The sequence below is a fragment of the Acartia tonsa genome, chromosome 9 (genome assembly GCF_053477335.1).
Source record: "Acartia tonsa isolate MP-2025a chromosome 9, ASM5347733v1, whole genome shotgun sequence".
Taxonomy (NCBI): domain Eukaryota; kingdom Metazoa; phylum Arthropoda; class Copepoda; order Calanoida; family Acartiidae; genus Acartia; species Acartia tonsa.
The window spans coordinates 26,682,388-26,710,181 of record NC_137268.1 but is presented as its reverse complement, the minus strand read 5'-3'; the positions used below and the strand labels follow the sequence as shown (position 1 = coordinate 26,710,181).

The window sequence follows — 27,794 nt, the reverse complement described above, 5'->3', positions numbered from 1 at the left end:
AATTCCATTGTTGGTTACAGGTATAATATTTCAGATATGAGCAGATGTAATAATGAGTATGCCAGTTATGAGTATCCTTGTTATCTATATTGCTGCTGCCCAGCTATATTGTCCAGTTGTAATGGCAGACACACCAGATCCAGTTGAGGTAAGCAGGATAGCTACATGCAGTATCATCATATATCACTGAAATAAAGTAAATGCTTAAAAAATCGTCAAAATATCGTTCAAAACACAAAAAGAAGGCGTCTTAACTTTTTTGCTTTTTATTTAGAATAGCTAGTCGGTGTTTTTAGTAAGTAATAGATGTAAAATTGTCCATAGAATTTAAATTTGCAATCGTTTTTTTGTAGATCTCTTATTCTTGAAGTAATTTGAGTTTTTTTAAAAATATAATTAAGTCGGTTTTAAGGTACTAAAACGCAACAAAATAAAAAAAGAAAATTACCAGAATGAACAAAAATAGTAAGATCTTTAATTTCACACCTTACTTTTTAAATTTTTATTTTACTTTAGAATCAGAAAAATATTACGAATCCATTGTATATAAGCAAATTTGAAAAAAAGTCAAAAAATTAAATGGCCTAATATATTATATGTTACAGGCAACACTTAATTGTAACTTTAAACTAGCCAATCACAAATCTCAAAAATTGACAAATCTGGAAGCTTCACCTCAAAAGTTAACCAATAGAATTGACAAAAAAAAGGATAATGTTCATAATAGATACTATCTATACTACATAACATTTCAATATTTTTTATTTTGACGGTTAAATAATAAACAAATTCTTGCCATTTACTAGCGTATTATTGGAAAAGCTCCTTATTTGTTAAGATTCTTATGACCAATTATTTGATGAAAAATATATGTAATTTTTAAGTTTTAAACACAATCTGTCATTCATTGGCGCAATATTTTTTTATGACTGTTTTTCATTGGGTTGTACAAACTTTTCCTCCAATTATTCAAATCTTAATTAGGGCAATGAGTTTATCATAAGGAGGATGTATATATCAAATGTCCATTGTCTTATCCCTGACTAAGGAGGAAAAAACCTTTTTTATGTTTAGACGTGCGGATTGAGGCAAGATTATTCGACAGAGGTTTTACCTGTGAATGCCGAGTTCTGGAGACCAGGCGGGTCAAACAAACAATTTCTCAGTCACTTTTTGATTTAGCGATTTTTGGTAGCAAAGCTACTCTGTACTTCGAAATGTCCGTCTGTCCGTTGGTGTGTAATAAACCGCTAATGTCAAGACAAATTGAAGTTTTATTGTAAAGATTCCCTATACTAATTAGCATCCAGTACATGATTTTTTTGGTCCGTCGATCTCTCTGTCCAAATAAATATTTACTTACAGAGCAGTCTTTTTTTATATTCCTTTTTTTTGAGGGGGTGGGGGGCAAAGGTTAAAATTATATTATGGGGGGTCGAATTAAATGAAAAATGTGTATATTTCTGCACTCTTTCTATTAGTCCAAGTTAAGGATTGATCATCTAGGCTTTCTATATTCATTGTTTGACCCGCTATTTTGCAACTCCTAGGTGTTGAGAGATCTAAAGATATGTTGGATAAAATTCTACATAAAATTACAACTTTTGAACGTAATGTCAAATGTCAGGTAAAAACTTTTTAATAGCACTGCTGCTCTTTAATTAGGGTTTGTCCGTAATGTCAAATGTCAGGTAATAGTTATTTCTCGCATCGTATTATAAACGGCTTTCCGCGGATATAGAATGTACAGGGTGTTTTTTTTTTATTGAGTTAAAAGTATTGCTTAATTTAACCCACCTGCCATTGACAGTTATTAATTATCTATATCTTAATTTCTTCATTGATGTGGGACATTTTGTATGAGAAAAAAATATTTGGCGATTTTCAACAAATTCTGCCTTAAAAACCGGTTTTTCCAAAGTACCTATTTTTGGAAGATTTTTGGATCATGATTAATTTAAAGAGTGTGCAAAAATGGGTACATTTTTAAAAATCAAATTGGGCGGCTTGTGTTAATAGTAGAAAAATGTTATGCATACCGTTAGAATTGTCATAAACTCTAGTTTTTGGAAATATATGTATCATATTCATGCTATTTGTAGTATAGAAGCTACATTAGAAATTGTGTGAAATGTTAAAGATTTGAAGTAAGTTGAAACATTTTACCACGTAGCGATCCTAAACTATACGTAGCACAGGAATAGTTCTTAAAAACCTAAAAACTAGAGTTTATGACGATTCTAACGATATGCATAACATTTTTCTACTATTAACACAAGCCGCGCAATTTGATTTTTAAAAATGTACCCATTTTTGCACACTCTTTAAATTAATCATGATCCAAAAATCTTCCAAAAATAGGTACTTTGGAAAAACCGGTTTTTAAGGCAGAATTTGTTGAAAATCGACAAATATTTTTTTCTCATACAAAATGTCCCACATCAATGAAGAAATTAAGATATAGATTATTAATTTCTGTCAATAGCAAGTGGGTTAAATTAAGCAATACTTTTAACTTATTAAAAAAAAACACCCTGTATAATTATAAGATAAAAAAAACTGGTTTTAATCTTATGATTGTACATTTTTATATTCGTAGAAAGCTGGATGTAATACGATGCTAGACATATTTTTTTTCGTATGGATGAGAACCGGTTCCTATCCACCGGATTCGAATGAACACGAGAAAAACATTTTAATAGCGCTGCTGCTCTGTAATTAGGGTTTGTCCGTAAGTCGTTAAGTAAAAGGTTTTGAGTTTTCAATGTTTGTTTTTAAAGTTAAGTAACCAATTACACCTATGAGATGCTTCTTAAAATTTAGAATGATTTAGTGGTTAGCGAGATCGTAACAAAAAAAAATACTGCTTTATAAAATAGTATTTTTTTAGGAATTATATCTAAATGCCAATAACATGAATGGCAAGAATAAACCTCCAACTAATAAAAGTAAGTTTTTTAAAGATTAAGATCTCTAAAACGGTTCGTTTGTATTGGTGTAATATTTTTAATGCGGGAGAGGACAATTATGCTTAATATTTTGTTGATAGTAAAATTTACTGGCTCATTTATTTACCTCTACAGAAAATAGAAATAAAGCGGCTATCAAGCACGAACCCCCCTCCCCTCCCCCCTTATTTCTAACAAATTGATTATAAAGGCAGGAAATCCTAGACCCTTCGGATCCTATACCTGCGTTGCTCCCCAATACCTAACCTAATCTGATCCACAGTTCTAAACAAACAAACTAAAAGCTTTGTTCCTTTTTAATTTATTTTAATAAAAGGGTGTTTGAGTGTTCTGTGCTCGACTAGCGTTTTGAGGTAAACCGCAAATTAAATATCAATTTTGAGGAAGGTTGATTTATTCGCCCTTTTAGTATAAATAAGAGACTTTGGGAGTGAAAATCTCCTTAGCAGTTTTTTAGAAAATTATAATTGAAAGAATTTTAAAATTCAAGTTAACAAGGGTAAATACATCCAACAGTAGCGACGCAAATAAATTATAACAAACATAAATAAAATCTGAATTATAGCTTTACTAAGCTAACTAACCAAGTTAGTCATAGATGTCCATTAGAAAGGATAACTTTTTTTAAAATCAGGCTGTTTCTAAATACGTTTCCGATGGACAAACTTACGTTCATTTTGAATTATAGAGTAGCTTTGCTACTAAAAATGCTTTGTTATGCATTCTATTCTTCTTTAAAGTTAAATCATAAGTGCATTTTATTTAAACTTGTTTTAAACTTCAAAATACATTAAAAGTACGGGATCATGTAAAGAAAAGGAAGTAGCGGGTTACGTCGTATTTTCTGTTCACAGTAGCTTTTCTCCAATTTCTAGCCCGAGCTGGGGCTCTAACCCTGCCGGGCAATATAAACATTTATCTAACCTAAAATAACCTTTCTAAAGCTACTGTAAAAATACAACGAAACCCGCTACTTCGTTTTCTGTCCATGATCCAAATAACATTATTCGGTGCTTTCACACAAATTGCCTGACGACCGCTAAAAGTACTTTCCCCATTTATTTATTAATAAAAATTAAGATAAGGGGTTGGGTTGATATTTTTTCTGATGGCTAGCTCCTTTGTGGGGTACTTATCCTGTGGGGCGTATACTACTTTACCCATATCCTTCGGGTTTACTCTCTTTAACCCCCTAAATTTTACATAAAATAATTGGTAATTGTAATATCTTTTATCCCTCTACACACATCCAATATCCATAAAAGCAAAGATTATTGTCAGACAAACGAATATACACAAGATTGATATTAAACATTATCTATAAATACAAATGTTCCTTATAAATTTATCTGAAGTTCTGAACAACATTAGGACAGGAATAGGATGCTTAAATAAGGACATACTTACATTTTAAGACTTTATTTTTGAGTGACTTCGCTTATAACATCAAATCTTATTGTCTTAGGAATCAATGTTCCTATAACAAATTAATAGGATAAAACCTGACAATTTTGAGATGTCTCGAATATAGATGAGAGCCATCTTTTACTAACGCACAGACCAATATTATATGTAGAAAAGTTTTGTTCTTAAAAGATAATGTCGAAGTTTGTAGAGAAATTATGTAATTTTGATAATCTTCTAACATTAATTATTTTCTTCTTTAAACTCTCTAAAAACCCAGGGATCTAAAGGGATAAGACAAAGGCCTACAAATTAATATACTTTCCCAATGATGATATGCAAAATTACCCCTTCTGTAGATTACAATAAGTTGTTGAAACTTTTAAACACTCAACTTAATGAAGTAACCAATTAAATTGAATAAAAGTCCCCAAAGTTATTAAGCTAAAGAATAGGAAAATGTGACCATATAACTTTGGGGTCTAGTGTTTTAACAGCCCAAGGTCCCCTCAACCCCCCCCCCCGGGCCCCCCCCCCCTGTAAAAATCTATTAAGATTTGGCTGCGCTTTAAGCCATTATCTCGATCATGTTTTATATATTCATTTTTTGCATTGTTAGCAATATTACATTTTAGTCGTCTATGATTGTTTATACTTTTCACTGTAAAGAAAAAGATAGTACAGGTATCTGATTATAAACTATGGCCATCCTTTTTATGCTGTAATAATTATCAATTTAGAAGATTATACAAAAATCTACTAAATATGAACCGACAAATCAAAATTCACTGAAGTCCTCAAAGATATTTAGCCAAAGAATAAGAAAACGTTATTATAAAACTTTGGGGACTAAAGTACAATGTACATAATTTTGTCTGATATTTTTTCTCCCTCCTTGTAATTTAAAATAATTTTTGTATAAATACCCCTCCCGCATTTCATGCTGATACTAATTTTTTCAACAAAAATTAAAACACATGAAAATTGTTTATAAACTATAAAACTAAGTAACGTCATCATATTTTAAATTTTTTAAGTAAGCATATTATTTACAGGGAGGGAGGGGACATTTGGATGTTTATTACACTAGTCCTCAAAGTTATATAATAACGTTTTCTTATTCGTTGGAGTAACAACTTTGGGAACTTTTTTGAATACCTATTAGTTGGTTCATTTCTTTGAGTGTCCAAACGTTTCAACCACTAATTGTATTCTAAAATATGGCTTATTTTGCATTTCATCATTGGGAATGAACATATTATTTTATCGGGCATTGTATTATCCCTTTAGATCCCTGTATTATTTAGGAGTAGCGAAGCTACTATGAATTGAATATGATAGTCAATCTGTCAGTGTTTTCATCCCAAATTTAAACCTAGGTAGACCTAAAAGTAGTCATGGAGTATGACGAGACACTTTAGCTCAAGTACATTATGACTTGATAAGCATTTTTCTAGAGGAGATTTCTCCTGGGAGGGTGGTGGTACCCTTCTACAAAATAGTTATAAACCATCCTAGGACCTATGCGAATCACCACAGTTGAGGAGAGCCATATCGGTTAAGCGGTTAGTTGGATCCTTTGGTACAGACAAACACAGAGACAGTTAGACATCCTGTTACTTTTATATAAAGATTTGATTTTTTTTTGTTTAGATGCTAAAGATGCAATTTTCGGCTTTACCACAGATATCTGTAGTGGCTATCATAAACCTTCAAAAAAAGTTAAACCTATGGTAAGTTTTTTTTTTCAAAAGTTGTATAGCTACTATATAAGAGTTCGTGTCTGTCTGTTTGCCCTTCCGTCTGTAATGTTAGGATTCGATCATCACTCCCCCCCCCCCCCCTCTGAACTTTATTTCTCCTTCTTCTTCCTGTATATTCCACTTACCTTTTCTAACCTTTCCTATCACTTTCCTTAACTTCCCCATCACTTCACTTCCTCTTCCCCTCTATTCCTTTTCCCTCCATTTCCATTCCCCTTCCTTTTTCTAACCTTCACTTAACTTCTCCTAACTTATGCTTTCCTTCCAAAACCTTTTCTTATTTGAATAAGAAATATTGACAAAAAAAAATTAGCCGTCTTTCTTTATTAGCTGCGAGAAAAACACTTTTCTTCATATCTATATGATCGGAAATACGAACAAAGTAAGTTATAGAGTTGCTTTGCTACTTTTAGAGGTTGTACTTAAGAAATTACTTGAAAAGAGGCTATTTATCTTATTTTTTATTAGACCTGTATAAAATATTGAAAACAAGGATGGTAGTATCAAAAAAAAGATTTTGTTAATTATTATAGCTCAGGGAGAGTGAACATTGAGACTCTAGAGGCGTATCCGATGCTGATAGTAGTAAAAATTATTAAAATAAAAATTGTAAAGAATCACATTCACAAATCTTACGACTAACAAGATAAAAACATCGTTAAGAGCGAAGCTCTGAAATTATACATCTTTCTTAAATGGACACTCTAACTCATGTATAATTGTTGTTTGAAATCGACAGTACACTTCTAACATGCCTAAATTAAAACTAAAAGCCTTTCGGTACGTACGGATGGACATACGTACCGACTGTAGTTATAGAAGATAGCTTCGCTATTAATAAGAAATTATTGTTTGACATAATATCATTCTTTTCTACTTGCAAAACCAGATTTAATTTTATCTGATAGATAGAAAGTTCATTTTATTCCAGGGAAGAGGGCGACATGGCATTAAATTATTTAATCTAAGCTACATCCCTTTCTTCCCGCATAATTGTAAAAACCTCTTTAGGCATATTTTTATACATTCCAAACCAGAGAAATATTTCTAAGTCTAATGTCCTTTCCCTCTATTCCTAAAAACTGTCTTGTTTTACCAGGGATTGAGGCGACTTTGGACTGTTAAATTATGCTGGTACCCAAAGTTTTATAAGCACGCTCTTTTGCGTTAGCGTTGGACTTTTAGGACTTCACTAAACAGTGTCAAAACATTTTTACCAATAATTTTAATCTGCTACTTGGATGGTAATTCTCAAGGAATGTGAATTGATTTATAGATGACTGCCTTTTTGTACAAAACTATGTACACTCTCTAAACAATAATATGGTGGGATTATTATTGATAATCTAGACATTGTATATTTATTGTTTTAGGAGTTAAAAGAAGTGGATTTAAGCTGTATAGAATCTGAACAACTTTTTGGGATGGAGTATCAGAAATTATTTGAAAAACATTATTGTAGGGTAAGTTTTTTTCAGTATGGCTTCGAAACCGATTAATATCCGCTTAATTGAAAAAATGTATAACATCGTATTATAAGTCAATTTTCCACGACTAATACAATAAAAAAACATGAATTTAAGACGAAGCCCAATCTGTCATACTTTTGATTCCTGTGACGTCATATAAATAGTCATAGGGGTTTTCTTTCCCACTTCTCCTCTCATCTCAATCATTTTTATGACGTCACAGGATTCAAAAGGTAGGACAGATTTGCTATTTTAGATTTATTTTTTTTTGTAAATTTGGGAGGGGGGAATTTTTTTTTTTTTTTTGGGGGGGGGTTAGTCGAACCCACTATTTTAATTTTAGTTTTTTAAAGAAAAAAAAATTGGGGGGTTGGGGGTGTCCTATCCCTCAAGAAAATAGTTTTAAACCTTCCCGGCACCTATGAGAAGCTACCGTGTAAAGAAGAACCCGATCGGTTCAGCGGTTAGGAAATCCTTCACTACAAAAAAAAACAGACAGACAGACAGGCATCCTTCTACTTTGTATTATAGATTGTACCTTAATGTTTACTATCATGCAAAGTATAAAGAATCAAAGAACCATTTTGCGAAAATTTATCACATTTTTTCTCCCTGAATGCAGTGATAGGACAATAGGCGATAAAAATATCCTAATTTTTCATGAAATCTTAATTTTGAATACTCTTGTGGATGTGCCCCTAGCATCTATAGGCTCTGTACTCTTAAGGGGAACATAAGAATCAAACACTAACATAAAACCATATGATCTCTTAGAATTTTCTTGAAATATTATTTGTAATTTTAGGATGAGCCATTATTTTCTAAGCTGGAGATAGCTTGGGATATTTGTTTACAGCACCATTATCCATGGATAGACCCAGCTAGGTAAATATTTGTTTACAGTACCATTATCCCTGGACATACCAAGCTAGGTAAATGTTTGTTTACAGTACCATTATCCCTGGATAGACCCAGCTAGGTAAATATTTGTTTACAGTACCATTATCCCTGGATAGACCCAGCTAGGTAAATATTTGTTTACAGTACCATTATCCCTGGATAGACCCAGCTAGGTAAATATTTGTTTACAGTACCATTATCCCTGGATAGACCCAGCTAGGTAAATATTTGTTTACAGTACCATTATCCCTGGATAGACCCAGCTAGGTAAATATTTGTTTACAGTACCATTATCCCTGGATAGACCCAGCTAGTTAAATATTTGTTTACTGTACCATTATTCCTGGATAGACCTAGCTAGGTAAATATTTGTTTACAGTACCATTATCCCTGGATAGACCTAGCTAGGTAAATATTTGTTTACAGTACCATTATCCCTGGATAGACTTAGCTAGGTAAATATCTGTTTACAGTACTATTATCCCTGGATAGACCCAGCTAGGTAAATATTTGTTTACAGTACCATTATCCCTGGATAGACCTAGCTAGGTAAATTAAGAGAGGAGAGGAATTTTATGCGAGTCTCAAGTATAAGCAAATTAGAATTATGGAATACACTTGAAACATAAATTTTATGTCTAAAATAAATTATATCTTAACTCGCTTGGAAGCAGTGATATATGGACAAAAGAACAGACTCGTATAATAGAGTAGTTGCGCTACTAAAATTTCAAAAATTTAATTGTTATTTTTATTTTAGTCAGCAAATCTGTGCGATAAAAAGCTCGTTTGGTGAATTTGTTGCTTGTTATTGCAATACTAATCAGGTAATATTTATTTTCAAGCCTTTTCAAAAAAAGCATAGCGTTTACCTTTTCCACCAATTAATAGCTAGGGGCGTACCAGCTAGTTGACGAAAGTTTTAATGAAGTTTATTTGCCAATATGTAAGTGTGTTTTCAATTCATTTTGTCTCTTGTAGAAGTGAATCAATTTTAGTTCCTAACCTGACCTAACCTCCAAACAAAACTTTTTTTCGATAAATTCTAAATTTAAGACGACAATTAGATTTAAGTTTTTTTAATGTATTTGTTTTTTTAATTAAATAGTATAAATATGTAATCGATATATTATTACTTGGATTTGCATGTACTCGGATAAAGTAATGCTTGCAGCTGGCTTTATAGACGATAGCCCGCATCCACTCCTTTACCCTATCCCCTCCCGTCCTACTGGATGAACAAACTGACCAATAAACGAGGTCCATATTTACAAGCTACATTGACGACAAATTTTCCCCTGTCAATATATCCATTTATATATTATTTCCATTAAATATGCATTTGATTAGTACATCTATTCTATACTTAGGGTATGTCTAGTCCGTTCGCAGATTAAAATACCAGCTAACTTAGATGTAAGGATGTTTGCTGCGATTTTGTTCGCCCTTGGATTTGAGTTGGAAATTTTCAATGTTTTATGTCTAAAGGTATAAGACAATGGCCGATAAATTGATTCACATCCCCAATGAAGATACACAAAATTTCATCTTTTGTACAATTATTGGTTGAAATGTTTGGACACTCAACTTAATAAGACAACCAATCAAAATTCATTTAAAGCCTCCACAGTTGTTTAACCAGCAAATAAGAAAACGTTATTAAAAACTTTGGGGACGAGTGTAATAAACATCCCATTGTCCCCTTTTTTCCTGTACAGAAGGATTACTTCAATTTTAAAAGGAAGTAAATTATATTTAACATGTTTTTATCAAAATTATTAAGGGTAAATAAATAAAAATAGCACATATACAGTCATAGTTTTAAGTTACTTTGGGCCTTGTAAAACAAGAATGACAGTTTCCATAGAGTTATATAGCTTATAAATTAATAAATAATCAACGATAGACGTTTTAAGAATTTTATAATGGCTACACTTATTTTCAACTTTTAAAGCTTAATCTTCAACTTAATAAAAGGAATCACATTATTTATACATCACAACAGCATATTATACATATGACAGCGCAAATTGGACCTTTTCCTTTTATCATTTTGTACCTTTATTTATTGTTTTTAAGCTTTGCCCCTATATAGCATCTAGCTAGGGGCTCAGAAAGGGGGAGAGAGGGGAGAAAAAATCTTAAATCCATCTTCAGATGTAACCTAAAATTATCCTATGACCTTTTTGAACCTTCCCTTAAATGAAAAACTGTTTGGTAGTTAGCGAGATCTTAAAGGACAGACAAAACATTTCTTACTACTTCACATATTAGGATCATAAAATTACAACATATCTGTATAAAAGCTTCGCTTTTTTATAAATAAACAAATAAAAAGGAAAAACGAAAGATAAGGAATATTTCCCAAAAACTGTAATTTTTTGTAATAGCAATTTTTCTCTGGTTTGTTAGGCGTATACAGCAACGTAAAGAAATCTTTGTTTATTAATTTACGTGTCTGTGGTTAATTATATTTAGAGTACATAATATGTTATGTTTTTCATATTAAATCATTAATTTTCATCCTGTTTATAGACAGAAATATTTTGCTACAAATTACTTGTTAGCTTTTTTACGCGGGAACCAAATGACAAATCCATGCTATAAAGCTTAGTCAGTTACTTTGTTTTATTTTTCCAATGAAGTTTTTAGTTAACTAGTGAGGGCTGGAAATTAATTCAGGGGTGTGTGTTGGGGGGGAAGGGGTGTGACACCCCCCTAAAGCTATTAATGGGGTGTAAGCACACCTACATTATTTAAATTTCAATTGAGGTTTTATTTAATATTATCAATTTACCCCTTACATAGCTATTTTGTGTAGAATGCATTTAAGGGTTAGCAAAAATTTTCGTGCGCTTCGCGCACTAAGTCCACTAATTCATCTATACACGTGCCTCTGAATTAATTTACACTGATATATAAACTAGAGTGAACATGAAACTGAAAAGCGGAGCCTTTGATAAATTAAAATTAATGGGAGTGATGCCTATTCTGATCCTCTTCGCCCCATATTTAAAGGAATCTTCTACGATTTTCAAAAGAAAGTTTATCTCTAGACCATCTCCAGGGATCAAAGGGGATAAAACAACTAACGATGAATGGACTTACACCCTCAATTTTCCCCTTCCTTTAGATTAAAATTATAAGTTAGGATTAACAAATTACCCAAAGTTTTTTAGCCAATGAAAAATTTGGATACCAGTGTAATTTATGGATACAAATCTTTTCTTTAAAAATATGTTTTTTTACCTTTTTTACCTTTGAATTATAAAATATTTTTTATGCATTTTGTATTGACTTGCCCCTAACAAAATTTGTTTGTTTTTACGATAGAAACCTAAAAAACCTACTTCCTAAATTAGCTAAGCAGTTTATGCAAATACAAAGAATTTAAGGCTCTTTTTAAAAATGAAGTATTTTAGAGGAACTTAAATAAAAATGTATTAGTTTAGGGGAGAAGTTTACATTTGAAATTTTGAAAATCAAACAAAAAGTAGATAGGATTTTCTTTTTATTGTATGAGACTTTACACTCAAATTCTAATTATATCGAAAAATATATTTTCAAAGAATAGTCATTTGTCGCATCATATTGTATTATAAACAGCTTTCCGCGGATATAAAAATGTACAATTATAAGATTAAAACTAGTTTTTTACCATTTGCATTCAGCATCTCGAGGCTAAAAAATGGTTTTAATCTTATGAGTATACATTTTTATATTCGATGAAAATTGGATATAATACGATGCTATACATAGTTTTTTAGTATGGCTAAGAACCATAATCAACCGTATATTAATCGGTTTCGAAGCGATACTCGAAATATTATTGTGCAATTACTTTTAATAAATAAAAAGGAGTGATATGCTTTCATTTGAGGCAAAATAGTTGAATAAAAATCGTAGAATGATGACAAATAACAGTCTACAACAAAACTGTTGCGAGGCACTGTGTTTGTTTGCCCTACCAAGAGCAGACATATATTTCCTGTTTTAAGAAATAGTGTCATCAATGGATTTAATACGTTAAAGGTTGTGAATTATATGCTTTGCCCCTAGCCTCTAGGAGTTTCGTCCCATGAGAAAAGAAATCATGGAAAGATTCCTCACATTGCTTGTATGAAAATTGGGTTTGGGGGTCAATTTTTTGGAGGGGTTGTCCCAAATCCTAATTGAATAGCTTAAAACCATCGCCGGTCCAGTATCTTTGTTTTCTATGCTCTCACTTTTTTCTATCTATTTCCAAAAAAGAGAAGGGGGAGTTCCATATTCGACAAGGAGCTTTTAGGGAAACCGCCGAAATGACATGATGCCGTTTTTAAGGTTGCTGAGGCCTGGCTGTACGAGGATGGGGAGGAGAATCTGTATCCCTCAAATATTTCCCGCAGTTTTTGCATATCCAAGCCCGAGTGCTATTTTGCAAACTCTGGCATTTATCAATTTGAAGGTGAGTTTTTCTTCAAAAGGACGTTTCTTTCGAAGCAATAAATGTGGAATAAATTAATAACTTGAGCTTTACTCCACCCAGGGTTCCAAGTTAATTTAGCTTAATTCATATTAACAGTAGTAAAGCAACTCTATAACTAGTCTTATGTCTGTCCGTTAAATGTTCAAGATATTGAGTTTTTAAAATCTTTATTTTCAGTTTTTTTTTATTTTTTATTATTGGCTTTTGAAGGAACATAGCTACTCTATAATTTTGAACGTCCGTCCGTTAGAGACTGGTAGGGCAAAAGTGGATTTTCTCTACTGCTAATATCGAAGATAGACATTAAGAAAAAGTGAGCTTCAATAACCTACTTTGCCCTGTATGTTGTTGAATTTACTTTTAGATATTTTAGATATTTACATAGACTCATAAAACAAAATTATAAAAGGTCATTCTTGTTTATTACGCAGTATATACAAATAATTTAATCGATTTTATATTTTTAATTTGAGCTTATCAATAAACCTACAATGCTTATAAAAATAAATACTTATTTGATAATAATAAAATTTTTTTAATATGCATTAATTTAATATATTTCGTCATTTTTTGGCCTTAAAAAGCTACTTCATTATAGTCTTCTATCTTTTATGATTTAAGTCTTTGGATGATTTTAAGCTATTTTCTGCCCCTTCTATACCCCTATGAATGTATAGTGTATACCCCTATATGCTAGGGGTGCAGCCAATAATATTATACAAAGTAGTAATGGTTTTTGTCTGTAGCTTAAGATTTTGATAACTACTGTACCGAAGTTCTTCATTATAGAGAAGCTTAACAATAGTCACTGGATTTTTAAAGACCATTTTATTTTTAGATCAGAATGGTTTTGGGGTATTTTCTTTCTTATCTAATCTACCCCTTCAAATTCAAGAACTTCAAATGCAACGAGTGCTAGTTAGATAGACTTCTGATTTTTTTTATCATTTTTAGAATCTTCTGATGACGTAATATCTGGTAACTGTACGGCGCATTTATCCTACGTGTTGGATGGAGGATATAATTCTCATTCTTGGTATATCCTGGCACAAGCCAAGGATAGATTAAGGTGATATTTATTTTCAGTATTCTATCCCTACCTATAATGTTTTTGGAAAGTATGATTTATTATATTGGATACTAGCGGCTTCGCCCCTAGCCTCTAGGAGCTTTGCCCTAAGAGGTTTGATCAAATAAATTTTTCGTATTTTAGATTTAAAAGAAAAATATAAAAAAATTTTAAAACATTTTTTTAGGGGGGGGATTTTTTTTTGGGAGGGGGGTAGTCGACCCCACTAAATTAATTTTAGTTTTAAAAAGAATTTTTTTTTGGGGGGGGGAGGGGTATTTTTCATTTTTTGGGGGGTGTGGGGTGTCTCACCCCCCAAGAAAATAGTTATAAACCTTCCCGGGACCTATGAGAAGCTACCCTGTAAAGGAGAACCCGTTCGGTTTAGCGGTTAACGAGATCCTTCGCTACAAACAAACAAACAGACAGACAAACAAACAGACAGACATCGTTCTACTTTGTATTATAGATGTCGTGGGTCACGGTGAAATGTTACAAGCGTTCGTTTCAAAATAGTCAATCCTTATGTAAAAGTAACAGGACATCTGTAGCTAACCGCAGAACCGATATGGTTCTCCTTTACAGGGTAGCTCTTCTTATGTCCTGGGAAGGCTACACCATCCTCTCAAGAGAAATGCCCCTAGGGGCGTAGCTGCTAGTGTCTAATAATGCACATTGAGAGCTTGACTTAAGAAAATGCGTGTAAAATATTTTTTTGTGCATTTATTTCCGCTGCGAGATTATTGTGCTTTATTGAAAAATTCATTGTATATCAAACCTAAATCCTCGAAATAAGTACGTGTATGAGTTACTGCGAATATCGATATTAATATTACGATTACGTGGCCTTTTAATTAGAGCAAACAACCATATTGACCTCTTCTCCCCCCACCTTATATCATCATTTAAAGGACTATTATTCTTTAAAACAAGCACCAATATTTTTAACACACAAGAATTTAACTTTGTCCTTTCTAAAATGGAGGGGGGGGGGGATTTTATCTTTGGTTAATCTTTGTTTTATCTTTGTTTTGCTCTACTTTGTCCCTAGCCTTTAAGGGCGAGAGAAGTGTTGGTCCTTAATTTTAATTTTGTTGAAAAATCCACATATTTTTGGGGGTTCTGTAGCATCACCTCCTCTCAAAAATTTGTCCTAATGACAGATTGGTCCAACCGTTTACGAGATATTATTGAACCCATATATGTGTACGTACAGTACATCCAGCTACATTTTATTTTAAAGGATTCCGTTTTTCTTTTTTTATGTTGAATCAAGCAACTTTCTATGGAATATTAATCAATAAACCTTTTTTGTTTATTTAGTGAAAAGCTAAACTTATATTACAATGCCTTTTTCATTATGATTTCATCAAGTGGTTTTTTTTAGCGAAGCTACTCTGTATGTGGTAATGTCTCCCTTCCCCTTTTTTTTTGTTTGATTTCTTCCCTTTTTTACTTGTACTTCCCCTCAAAACCCCTTCTCTTCTTCCCCTTCCCTTTTGTTTCATTTCTTCCATTTTTTACTTCCCCTTCCCTTTACTTCCTTGTCTTCTTCTCTTCCCTTTTGTTTATTTTCTCCCCTTTATTCTCCTTCCTTCAAATCCCCTTCCCTTCCCCTTCCCACTTTACATACCACTCAATGCAACATATAAAGGAGAATAAAGTTTTAAACTTTAGCAGAACCTAAGTAAGTCTTTCCTGATAATTTTGAGTAAAAAATTACTCAAAAAAAACGTATTTTTAAACCAATTTCCAATAGATGTTGTCCTCATTGTTCAAATTATAGGAAAGCCTATATTTACGTTAGTTAACGCCCTTTCATAGTAAGTTTAATAAAATATACTTTAGTAGGTGGATTTATGTCTTACAGGGAAGGTATATTTCTTTCAGTTCTTATATAAAAATAACAGGATGTCTGGCTGTCTGTCTGTTTAGCAAATGATATCGCTAACCACTCAAATGATATGGGTCTCCTTTAAATGGAAGCTTCTTATAGGTCCAGGAAATGAAACTTATAATTTGAAAGGGAATTTCACCATCTCAATAAAATTTACTCTCTCCACCCTTATCCCCCCTTCCCCCCCCCCCAACAAAAAAATTTAGCTTCATTTATTCTGATAGAATATTTCTCCTCCTTTAAACTGTTTTAAAATGTTTCCTTATTTCCCCAAATTTTTTACCAAATCTCCTCCTCTTTAGAAAATAAACTCAAAGCTTCCATACGATTACACATATGTAAAACTCCGCCCATTTCCTTAATTTCAAACATTAGTTTTTCTCCCCCCGCCCCCCAAACCACAACTTTAAATTTCATTTAATAATGAGCTCTTGAAATAAACGGTTCAGCTAATTATATTTGTTATTGTTACTAATTATATTATTAATTTGGTAATTATTCTGCAGAATACGCACACCTATTTAGAAATAAGCAGGCATACCTACAATTTTATAGTTTTTTATGTTTATTTTTCAAATATGTTATTATTTAGCTTTAAAATTATTTACTTTATGGTTTTTGCTACAAAATATTTTGTCTGTAAGAATTTCTGTCTCTCTATATTTATGTTTTTCTATATGTGTATATGTATGTCCGTATGTGTATCTATCTCTCTAGTTATATATCTGTATGTCTTCCTGTTTGTTTTAATGTCTTTCTATATGAATTTATGTTTATCTATATTTCTGTCCATCTGTATCTCTGTTTATTTGTTTGACTGTATGTATGTCCATTGTCCATCTGTGACTTGTTATTCGTCTGTCTATACGAAATGCATATTGTCTGTATGTAGAATATAAGTGGACAGGGGAAAAATTGCTGTCAACTAAGGTTGCTATTTCCCTTGTCATTTACTGGCCAGTTCGTTCATCCAGTTGGAGGTGAGAGAAGGAGGTGGTTCTTTATTTTTACCAGCTAAAGTTTCACTTTATTAGAGTACATGATAATCTGGTGTAAGATCCAAATAATAATAGATCCATTATGGTAGCTAAGGGTTTTATGTCGCATTTTTTGTTAAATTGAATTTTGATCATGTTTATTTTCAGACCTAAATCTCCGTACAGCCAACATTCACCTTGTCGGGGACAAAATTTTACTTCCCCTTTCGATGTTGGACAATTAATATTGGATGTAAGTAAAATTTTTAGTGGCGAAGCTACCTTACAAGTTAAATATGACATCCTGGAAACATTTTTTTGGCTCTCCCCCCTCCACTTTTAAATTTGAAAATTGAATTATTCTCCCCCCTTCCTTATATATGACCTAATGGTCAAAAGACTTAATTTTTTTCTTTATGCCTAACCCCTGTTAAGGGTCCCAAACCTGCGGGACTAACCCATTATAACCTTACCTAAGATAAAAAATGGACATAAAAATGTTAGTTTTTGTCCCAGCCCCATTTCCTGGCAATTTTCATGATTTAACCTGCATGCAAAATGAATAATTTAACAAAAGTGTTACGTAATAGTTATAAAAATTTATTTTTATCTCGTAATTAGGCATTGTAATGACATGTTTTATGTTATCTTAATTTATTACTGAGACCAATTCTTAAAAAAATAGTTGGTGTAAAATCCGCAAAATATTTCTTTTTAAATAAAATCCCTATTTTCTTATTCTAAATTAAAAATTGGACCATAGTTCAATATATAAGTTGTCATCATGGGCATGCACTTTGATAACATTTGGCTCACCATCACCACCAGTAGGAGAAATTTAAAAGCCATCATTCTCAAAATCAAGATTTTGAAATAGATTTTTTTTAACACATCAAAAAACATTTTTTGTATATTTTTTAGGGTGATAGGGTTCGTGCAAAAAAAATTCCTTTGATTTGTTTTGGATTTGCATATCTTTTTGGTTCAACAGTATTTCCTCAAAATGCTGTTTTTGAGATCTTGTGCTTCATTGGTGATGATTAATAAAAAATTAACACTTGAAACTTGCAACCAAAAGATGCATCTTCATTTCATATTTATAGCAAAATCATCTTAAATGAATAATAAAGCTGATATTGTGAAAATTCAGATTTGCCCATTTTTTTGGTTCGCAGTGTATATAGGCCCCTTATCTATAGGCCTAATTTGCAAAATTTTTACATATTTTACTTATATAATCCTAAAGGATTATTATTTACAGTGTGGTTTCAAAACCGACTAATATCCGTTGGATTAGAACCGGTTCTCAGCAATACTATTAATATTATTGTTTTTTTAGGATTTAAATAATGAGATAATTATTTGGAAACCCGAAGGCTTTCATAGTTATCAGAATTTTTCAGTGAGTACTCCTTTTTAAAGTAGCGTAGCTACTCTATTACTATTGCTGTCCGTTTGTCTTAGTAATGAAGCAATCGTCCGTCTTCTATGGTTTTTTGACAACTTTCTATGAGTTTAGCTGCTTTTAAGTCTTACTCGACCTTCTGTTTTGTAGCGCACCTACTTTTTAAGTTAAATTTGTATATGTCGTAATCATCTGTATTTCTTTAACGCTAAATTGTATCTTTCTATTTTGCTAGTCTTTTTTATCTATTTATCTCTTTCTCTCTGTCACTTTCTCTTTTTATACCTTTATTCTCTCTTTTTTATCTCTTTATTTCTTACTCTTAACTCTCTTTCTTTTTTCTTCTTTTTCTTCATCCTATTTTCTCTTTTCTTTCCTTTTTACTTTCCTTCTCCCTCTCTTTTACCCTTTCATTTGTTCCCTCTCACTTTTAACAAATGCCCTTTGGATTATAGCTTATTATTTCAAAATGCTTCGCTTCCGTTAGACGTAATCGTGCTTGTTTTATTTTTAGATAACCGATGAAATAGAAGATTTATTGGATGAATCTTTGGATGATATCAATATTTTTATTAAGCAAGATATTAATACAATCGAAGAGGAAAATAATTCAAAAAACATATTATAATTTTGGAAAATTATCTTTAAAAGATAAAGCTTCATCATTGCAATTAAGGTTTTTTAAAGATTTTATATTGAGGTATCCTAATCTGTTAAATAGTGTTATTCATTGGCTCAAAAACTTTGGGGGTCAAAAGAATAAAAATTTTCCAACTATTTCGCTCAAACATTATATACTTAGCAATGTCTATACATTTCAACCAATAACTTTAATCTTTCTCTTCTCTAGCATTCTTATCCCTGATTTAAAAACAATCATTACATGTTTAAACAGGTTTTTACACCCCAAAAAATATTAATTTTGAATTGTTTTAAAATGTTATCAGATATTTGATCTGGAAGACGACATAATGTTTACAGAGACCTCTTCAGTGGAGAATAATTTTTTGTTTCACCAAGATGGCGGTGTCTTTATCCAAGATGGCGTCGCTGATAAATTCAGCCATTGTATTAACCAGCTTAAGGAATTGTTTTTGTTTTTATTTTTTTATCGACCAAATAAGATTTTCTATAATTAGGGCCGGTCCGTATGTAAATGATAAGCAAAGCATCTCAACAGTCAAATCTGGAAAAAATGTATTAGGTACTTTAAATTGTATCTGTATTTAACAATTTGCAGCAAATTTGCAACACTCTATAGAAGTCCTTTCTTGTCCTACTATCTGATTTTAGAGCTTTGTTTTAATGGATATTGTCATTCTTGTAAAGTTTATAAGCTTGTCATCTTTTGGGGGTAAGGTTGAATTATGATTGGTTTGTACAAAAATAGCTGTATCCCAACTTTTTATACCAATAATCTTAATATCCTAACTTTTCATCTTAATCGGATTGTTTTGTATAAATTATATATTTGTTTATTTTTATTTGCGCAGTTAAGAAGCATATCTTTTTTAGCATATACTTTATAATCTTTGAATAAACAGCATAAATGTATTATGTAAAAGTGTTCATAGATTTTTATATTTAGTACATTTTAAGTAGCGAAGCTACTCCATAACTAGGGTAAAAAATATTTATGTAAAAATTAGGTTTCGTGATTTTTAACTTTTTTAATATCTTTAGTTTTCTCGTAAAAGGGGCTATTATGTTTGCACTGCGGTTTATGGACATTTGTTTAATTTTAAAAAAACTAAAAAACTAAACAATTACAGGATGGCTCTGAGCGACAAGTTGACATTTTCCGTGCTATTTACACCAAAATTTTGAAGGAAAAAGTTTTTTTGAACTTGATCGTTTTCCTCGGCTTGGGCCTGGTTGTTGGTTATATTCTTACTCTCTTCTCTAGAGAAAGTATTAAGGTGAGCCAGCATTACAGACAGACAGACCAAATTATTAAGTAGCTGTAATCCCTGAATGCTAAGGTGGGAAATTTTTTTATATTATAACTGATAAAATAGTGTTTATTTTGCAATATTATACCTTGTTTAAAGGGTGGTATTTTAGTTAAACTTCTTTCATTTTTTAAAGGGAGGGAATAATACTTTCTCGTATTCATTTGAATCCGGTGGATAGGAACCGGTTCTCATGAATACGAAAAAACTATGTCTAGCATCGTATTATATCCAGTTTTCTACGAATATAGAAATGTAACTACAATCATAAGATTAAGACTAGTTTTTTTAGCCGGTGCCTTCGGCACCACGGGGCTAAAAAAACTAGTTTTAATCTTATAATTGTACATTCTATATCCGCGGAAAGCCGTTTATAATACGATACGAGAAATAACTATTAAAATATTGGGGAATGTGGGGGCGGGGGCACACACCCCAAAAAAAAAAACTTTTCTTTTAAATATTTGGGGTTACATGCCCTTGAGTAATAATTATTTTAGGTTCCCCTCCATTAATTCCTAAATTCTTAAGTTTTCGTTTATAATGAGCAAGAGCATCCACACTCTACAATTTATATTAAGGAATCCTGGTGGCTGACATCCATCCTGCAGCTGGCCAGAACGGCCACCGTGTACCTGGAGATTTATGAAATGTTTCGCTACCTGGCTTTTTGGACCTACATCTCATTTTTCAGCTTTTTAACCAGCTGGAAGTTTTGGCTGGCTTTCTGTGTCTGCCATTTTTATATTTCAAGGTATATTTTTCATTTGGGTCTTTTTCCTAACTCTTGATTGGGTTGTACAAACTCTCAGTTTCTAGACTTACCTTCAATTGCAATCTAGAAAGGGAAATTTTGATAATTAAGGGTTTTACAACAATTTATCATCCATTTTTTTATCCCTTAAGATCCCTAATATTAGTCAGTTAAAGAACATTATTTTACTTTACACAGGTCAGCTAGAAAATAATATTTATTTATCTAACAGAATTATAGACTTTTTACCCAGTTAGTATTTTTTATTGTATTATTTGTGCAAATTGTCAGTAGTACGATGCGATACATGATTTTTCATTATGGCTCATGATTACTAGAATAATATTTCTAGGTATAAATGTGTGGAATGTAAGGATAACTTTGTTCTTCATTTCTGGCGGAGCAGTCTTTTTAACCTTATCCTGGATTTACCAGCATTAACTTTAATCCAGGTAGGATTTTATTTTGAGTAGGAAAGAGTCCCCCCCCCCCATACACACACACTTTGTAATTTGTAAATTAGGCGGGGATGGTGGGGTGCCTTGTGGGGCTATTTTACACCTGATATAACCTAACCTGACTAAAAGTAAACCCAATCACGCGATAAACTAACTCTACCCCCATTATTGTTACTTTATTTTAATGGGAGAGGGTTCTGTGCTCGAAGGGTACTTAGAGTGAAGCCGCCTTAGAAAGTGGGTATTATTTTGAAACGAGGCTCTTTATGCGAGGCAGGGGGGACATTGGACTGAAAATTTAAATTTTTGTCAAATTATTATGTATTAAGTGTATTTATTTGTTGGCTTTTTGGACTTCTTGATTAGTTGGTACAAACTAGCAGTGGCTATACCCATCCCACCAACAATTTTAATCTGCAAATGCAACTATTACTTTTATTATTTTAGACAATGTCTGTTGTAACCACCATTCGGCTAATTCATCTACTACTGGCTGCCATTCTCATGGTTGCCGTGCTAGTGGCCGCACTTTCCAACCATATTCACTGCGACGACCATAAACAAATTAATTCCACCTCAAAGTTTTTGGATGATAAATCTTTTAAAATTGAAAATCGTAAATCTAATTCTGAAAATAGGTTTATTGATGGCAAGAAACATGTAAAACATAAAGAATTAAAGAAGTTTAATAATTCCAAAACGCCAAAAGAAAATACCAAGCCAAAATTTTCAAATAGAGCTGTTTTTATATCTGCTAAAGATTGTCCAAATTTACTTTCAACCCCAACAAAATCTCAATCAACCAAACGTACCCCTGAAACTTACAATGCAATGAAAATTAAACCTAAAAATGTTCACAAATCTCCTGATGCTACTCCTGATAACAAACCCAAAACTCCTAAAAGTGATATTCAAACTAAAGATGCCAAAAAAGAACGTAAAGCCTCTTTTGGAAGCATAACAATGAAACCCCTCTGTGATTTAAATATAAAGAGCTTAATGGAAAGTGAGAAGATACGCGCTCTGCCCCAAATGCCGCAACTTTATTTTGTAAACAAAGCCAATCAATCAATAACTGGTGAAACAATAAGATTTAAACCTGGAGCAAGCAATAAAACTTTGGCTAGGCCTATTAATCAAGCTAAAGGTAATCTTTAAAATCTTAGAGTACCTTAAAGTCTATTTGTTAATCTCTAATCTATAGCAAAAGATCTTAAAACTATTTTTAAATAAGCTTTCTTTGTTCTATTCTTTTTTTAGTTTGTTAATTAATCAGAATTTTTTCTCTAGTTTATGAAGAGTCTCCAAATTTAAATCATTGGTTGACCAGTAATGCTCCTATTGGCGTACCAAGTAACCAGAAATCCAAGTTTCTACCTTTCATCACCAGAAATTTGAGTTCTAATAATTATACCCCCGGTTCCAGTGGTGGCAACAGCCCGGTGTCATCAAAGGTATGTACATTAATTCTGAACTGGCTTGCCTGAACTAAAATAGATGGCTTTTGCACATATTGCACTATTTTTAATCTTTGTGTATGTTGATTATGTAGGGCTTGGACACTGTATCCAATGTATGCACCCCCATAACATTAAAAATACACTTTCTTTGATGTCTGTATTACACTCCTTTAAAGCTTACACAATTTTCGTTTAGGTGGGTGTAAAATTTTCTTCCCCCTGAACAAACCCTGTTCACACCACTGATGTAGAAGCTTGTCCTTTCTATTAATGACTGAAGATGATAATTTGATAAACTAGATATGTACTTGTTAGGGATAAAAGCAAACACGCTATTTTAGATATGTAATTGTAAGATGACGTTTCTAATTTTTAATAATGATAAAAAATTGAGACGACTTTATGTCTTTGTGTTTAGGACGAGAATGACGACGACATAATAGATTTTAAACTGGATGAACACGACGCAGAAATGTTTTGCTTGGAGGACAACTTGGAGAGCAGCTATGCGGAGGGTAGCTATTCTAAAAGTTCAATGTCCCCCGTTTCATCAACTTCATCTGGTAGTTGTTATGGAAAGCTGATAAATAAGAATGTGATCGTGTCAAAAAATCTGCCCTTGGCTCAAATCTTAAGGTATCTATTATTTTCTTTACAAAATGTCAATTTTTTACCGCCATTGCCTTTATTCTATGATTTTTTCTTTATTATAATACCTACCTCATATGTAAATCTTTACTGCACCCCTAGCATTTAAGGGCTCTGAATTAGAAGAAAAGTAGCTTAAAAATATCCTATGACTAAAATCACCAAAACATCGATAGGACAATAGACGTAAAATTAATACTATTTAATTTTTCAGCAAAGATTTGCCATTGTATGATGTAGAGAGCATAGCCATGGCTTTGGATAATATCTTGGATGCTAATATGGCTAACAACCTCACTCTCAATCAGTTCAGGTGGCTTTTATTTCATCATATTATAGGCATATTCAAAAAGGCATATAGTTTTCACTTCTTCCGCCAATTGAATTCTAGATACCAGTTGCTTATTTAGACCAATATTAACATAGTGTTGGAACAATCCTATCAGAACATTTAAAATGTAGTTTTTCTTTATTTCATGCAAATAAATTGTTGAAAGATTTGGTAGTTTTATGTGAATCAAAAAAAATCGCCTGTTAGAAATTAATATTTAAGCTGGGCGTATTATTACTTCTGATTGCTCATCCGGGGCTATACATCTCTTGTTAAAAACTTTGCTACTTGTGAACATAATCATCCTTATTAATTTTTATGGACATTGGGCTGTTAATTGTACTGCTTTGGGTACTTTTTTTTGTTAGCACAAAATTAGTAGTGTCCAAATGTTTCTACTAATAAAATTAATCTACAGAAGGGGTACATGTTAACTATATTGAGGAATGTATACCAATTTAACGTCCATTTTCTTATCCCTCAAGGACCTTTTTAATTGTAGAGATTTGGTAGTGGAAGAGCTCTCACGTGATAACCTAGAAGATAGAGATAATGGCGAGGAAAGAGAGATTGAAGAAGATATCTTCATCAGTGATTCAGAAGAAGGTGAGAAGAAAGGAAGTGAGTGAGGGAGGGGACATTGAACTTAAAATTATATTGGTATCAGAAACGTCCCTATGGGTTTACTCCCTCCCTTATTTTTTCTTATTAGTTGACTTAAAATTATTGTTGAATCATAATTGGCTAGTACAATTAAAAATTTTTCATCACAAATTTCGTCTACAGAAGGTGTAAATGAATTTATAATTTTGAATTAATGGCTAAAACAATTATTATATTTTATTTGCTATAAAAATATATAAAGATTTAACTACAACTGAACATCTGTTTTGTCCATTTAGACATTGTTTTTTTTCTACTAAAGAAGGTGTATCAACTTTTTTTTTTATGGCTAGCCGGTTCTTTTAGTAAGTAGTAGATGTAAAATTTTTCATAGAATTCAGATATGCAATCGGTTTTTTTGTAGACCTCTTATTTTTTAAGTAATTTAAGTTTTTAAAAAAAATAATTAAGTCGGTTTTAAGGTACTAAAACGCAACAAAATAAAAGAAGAAAATGGCCAGTAAGAACAAAAATAGTAAGATCTTTAATTTGACACCTTACTTTTAAAATTCTGTTGAGTAATTATTGAAAAAATCTATTTTTTTAACCTCGGTTTAATAAAAACTTTAGACCTAAATATTTTCTCAAACAGACATAAAAAAACATGGGTTTATATATACCTTTAGAATCAGAAAAATATTACGAATCCATTGTAAGCAAAATTGAAAAAAAGTAAAAAAATAAAAAAATATAAAAATGGCCAATTGTATTTTTTGTTCTGGCAACACTATCGTCTTCCCTTTTTTACCCCCTCTTTACCCCCTCTATACCCTCTTCCCATTTTTATACCCAATTCAAAAGTTAAGACGTTGCCTGTACAATATAATATGATATTTTCATATAATTCCTTTTATTGTAGTTTATATACTATATTGTAAACTTTTTTTTCAATTTTGCTTACAATGGATTCGTAATATTTTTCTGATTCTAAAGGTATATATGAACCCATATTTTTTTACTTGTGAAATGATAAAATTGAGTTCAAAGTTTTTATTCTCGTGGGTTTAAAAAAATCGATTTTTTCAATAATTACCTGACAGAATTGAAAAAGTAAGGTGTCAAATTAAAGATCTTACTATTTTTGTTCATAATGGCCATTTTCTTTCTTTTTTTTGTTGCATTTTAGTACCTTAAAATTGACTTAATTTTTTTTTTAAACTTAAATTACTTAAAAAATAAGAGGTCTACAAAAAAACCGATTGCATATCTGAATTCTATGAAAAATTTTACATCTACTATATACTAAAAGGACCGGCTAGCTATAAAAAAAAAAGTTGATACAACTTCTTTGTCAGTTTATATTTTATAGGAGCGAAGCTTTTCTATAATTAGGTTATGTCTGTCCGTTGATCCGACAGTAACGGTTAGCTTTTCTCGTGGAACAGTTAACTCTTTTCGCTAATTTAGACATGTTAGAATTTTCCTATTGATTTCAAACTATACAAAGTGATTTCTGTAGTAGTTAGGTACGATTTATAAAGCGTAGAAACTCTATAATCTTTTCTAGAATGTCCGTACGTCTATTTAAACATGTTGTTGTTGATTTTAAACTTTTTAGAAGCTTTGATTGAAGAGGAGTGTGCCATTTGTACGGAAACTCTGAATATGGAAGATAATACGAAAAGGTATCCTCATTAATTTGTAGGACAAAATGTATTGTTTTTTTTTTCTCAGGGCTTTTTAGTAGGTTCTCAGGTACAGGGAATTGACACCTGGACAAAAATAATAAATATGGAGATTTTGCACAAAGTACCTTGTTGAGCACTGATAATCCCCCAACCATGCATCTTATTTTTCGGATAGATGAAAAACAAGATATGGGTAGTATTTCTATGTGTTCACCCCCCCCCCCCCCCCACCACCATTCTAAACCACCTTTGACAAGGGTCTATACCCCCTTCAAGCATCAAAAGGGAGGTGTCAATGTAAAAGTCAACCCCCTGGTATATCCACCCCCCTTACACTAATATAACTCTCCTCTTGTTGTCTGTAATACACTGATCTTAAGCGCTCCCCCCCTCCCCTTAATTAGGGTTCAAGTGGGGGGTGTCAATATTTTCTGTTGCTTTGCGCAACCCCCTGGTAAAAACCCTGTGCACGCCACTGAACTAACGCGATATTTGTATTTAGATTGGATGCTTGCGGTCACAAGTTCCACGCCGACTGTATCAAGCCCTGGTTGCACAAACAGAACTCTTGCCCAACCTGCCGCAGGTCTGTCTGTGAGCCTTGACCGACCAACAACTAGGTCGACAGACCTTTCATTTATGAAATAGGCATTTTTCAATATGTAATTTTTCTTGCCTTTTTTTCAAAGAATATGTTCTAACTTTTTAGTTTTTTTTTAAATATCTAGTCTGTGTTTTTGTAAGTAGATGTAAAATGATCCATAGAATTTAGATATGCAATCGTTTTTTTTTTGTAGACCTCTTACTTTTGAATTAATTTATTTTTTTTAAATAAGCTGGTTTTAAAATTTATTTTTTAAAATTAAATTGGTTTTAAGGTACTAAAACGCAAAAAAATTGCCATTAATGAACTAAAATTGTAAGATCTATAATTTGACACCTTACTTTTTTAATTCTGTTGATCGAGTAATTATTGAAAAAATCTATTTTGTCGAACCCCTTGAATTAAAACTTGAACTTTGGGAGCTCGTCACGAATGGGTTAAAAAACACAAAAGTTAGGACACGTTCTTTTTAAATTAAATTAATTTTTGAAATAACTACGAATGTGCCTAAATATTCTTATGTGCTATAACTATTAATTAATACTGTGTACCGTCCATTTGCTGATAGAATTGTGCTATTAAAAACAAACCTTACTGCTGAGTAAGGTTAGTTACATATTGTATGTATTGTATTTATTGTAATGAAAAAATCTAAAAAAATATAGCTTCTGCTATGCCAATCTGAGTTTTTTTTCTCGTCAATTGGTTTAATAACATTGGACTGTAAATTACACTGATAACCAAAGTTTTATTACCGCGCTATCTTATTTGTTTTCATAAAAACGTTGGTTACTGTTTGAATTTTGATCGTTTGATTCCAAGCTAGTGTCCAAACGTTGCACCAAATAAATGTAGTCTACAGAAAAGGAAATTTTACTTATCATCTTTAGGGACGTAAGTATGTGAATTTATCGTCCATTGTCTTGTCCCTTAAGTAACATCTTGCGTTCAACATTTAGAAATTGTTTTAAATAC

At 31.9% G+C, this 27,794-nt stretch overlaps 1 protein-coding gene across 1 annotated transcript; it reads left to right on the top strand.

Moving 5' to 3' along the window:
* Positions 1–27,499, top strand: LOC145328649 (uncharacterized). Its single transcript, XM_080172420.1, has 24 exons — positions 1–148; positions 1,075–1,141; positions 1,551–1,627; positions 2,891–2,948; positions 6,027–6,106; positions 7,510–7,599; positions 8,411–8,490; positions 9,266–9,332; positions 12,829–12,952; positions 13,928–14,042; positions 17,085–17,169; positions 18,256–18,318; positions 18,836–18,922; positions 19,269–19,408; positions 20,096–20,240; positions 20,855–21,027; positions 21,380–21,479; positions 21,933–22,632; positions 22,776–22,939; positions 23,364–23,581; positions 23,808–23,906; positions 24,427–24,530; positions 26,146–26,212; positions 26,718–27,499. The coding sequence occupies exons 1-24, from the start codon at positions 53–55 to the stop codon at positions 26,818–26,820; spliced, it is 3,102 nt and encodes a 1,033-aa protein (XP_080028546.1). The 5' UTR covers positions 1–52; the 3' UTR covers positions 26,821–27,499.
* Positions 27,500–27,794: the final 295 nt, after the last annotated feature.

Coding starts and splice junctions, on each gene's coding strand:
- LOC145328649 (XM_080172420.1), top strand. CDS start 53: ATGAGTATGCCAGTTATGAGTATCCTTGTTATCTATATTGCTGCTGCC. Junction 7,600..8,410: donor TTGAAAAACATTATTGTAGG/GTAAGTTTTTTT, acceptor TTGTAATTTTAG/GATGAGCCATTATTTTCTAA. Junction 21,028..21,379: donor TGCCATTTTTATATTTCAAG/GTATATTTTTCA, acceptor TAATATTTCTAG/GTATAAATGTGTGGAATGTA.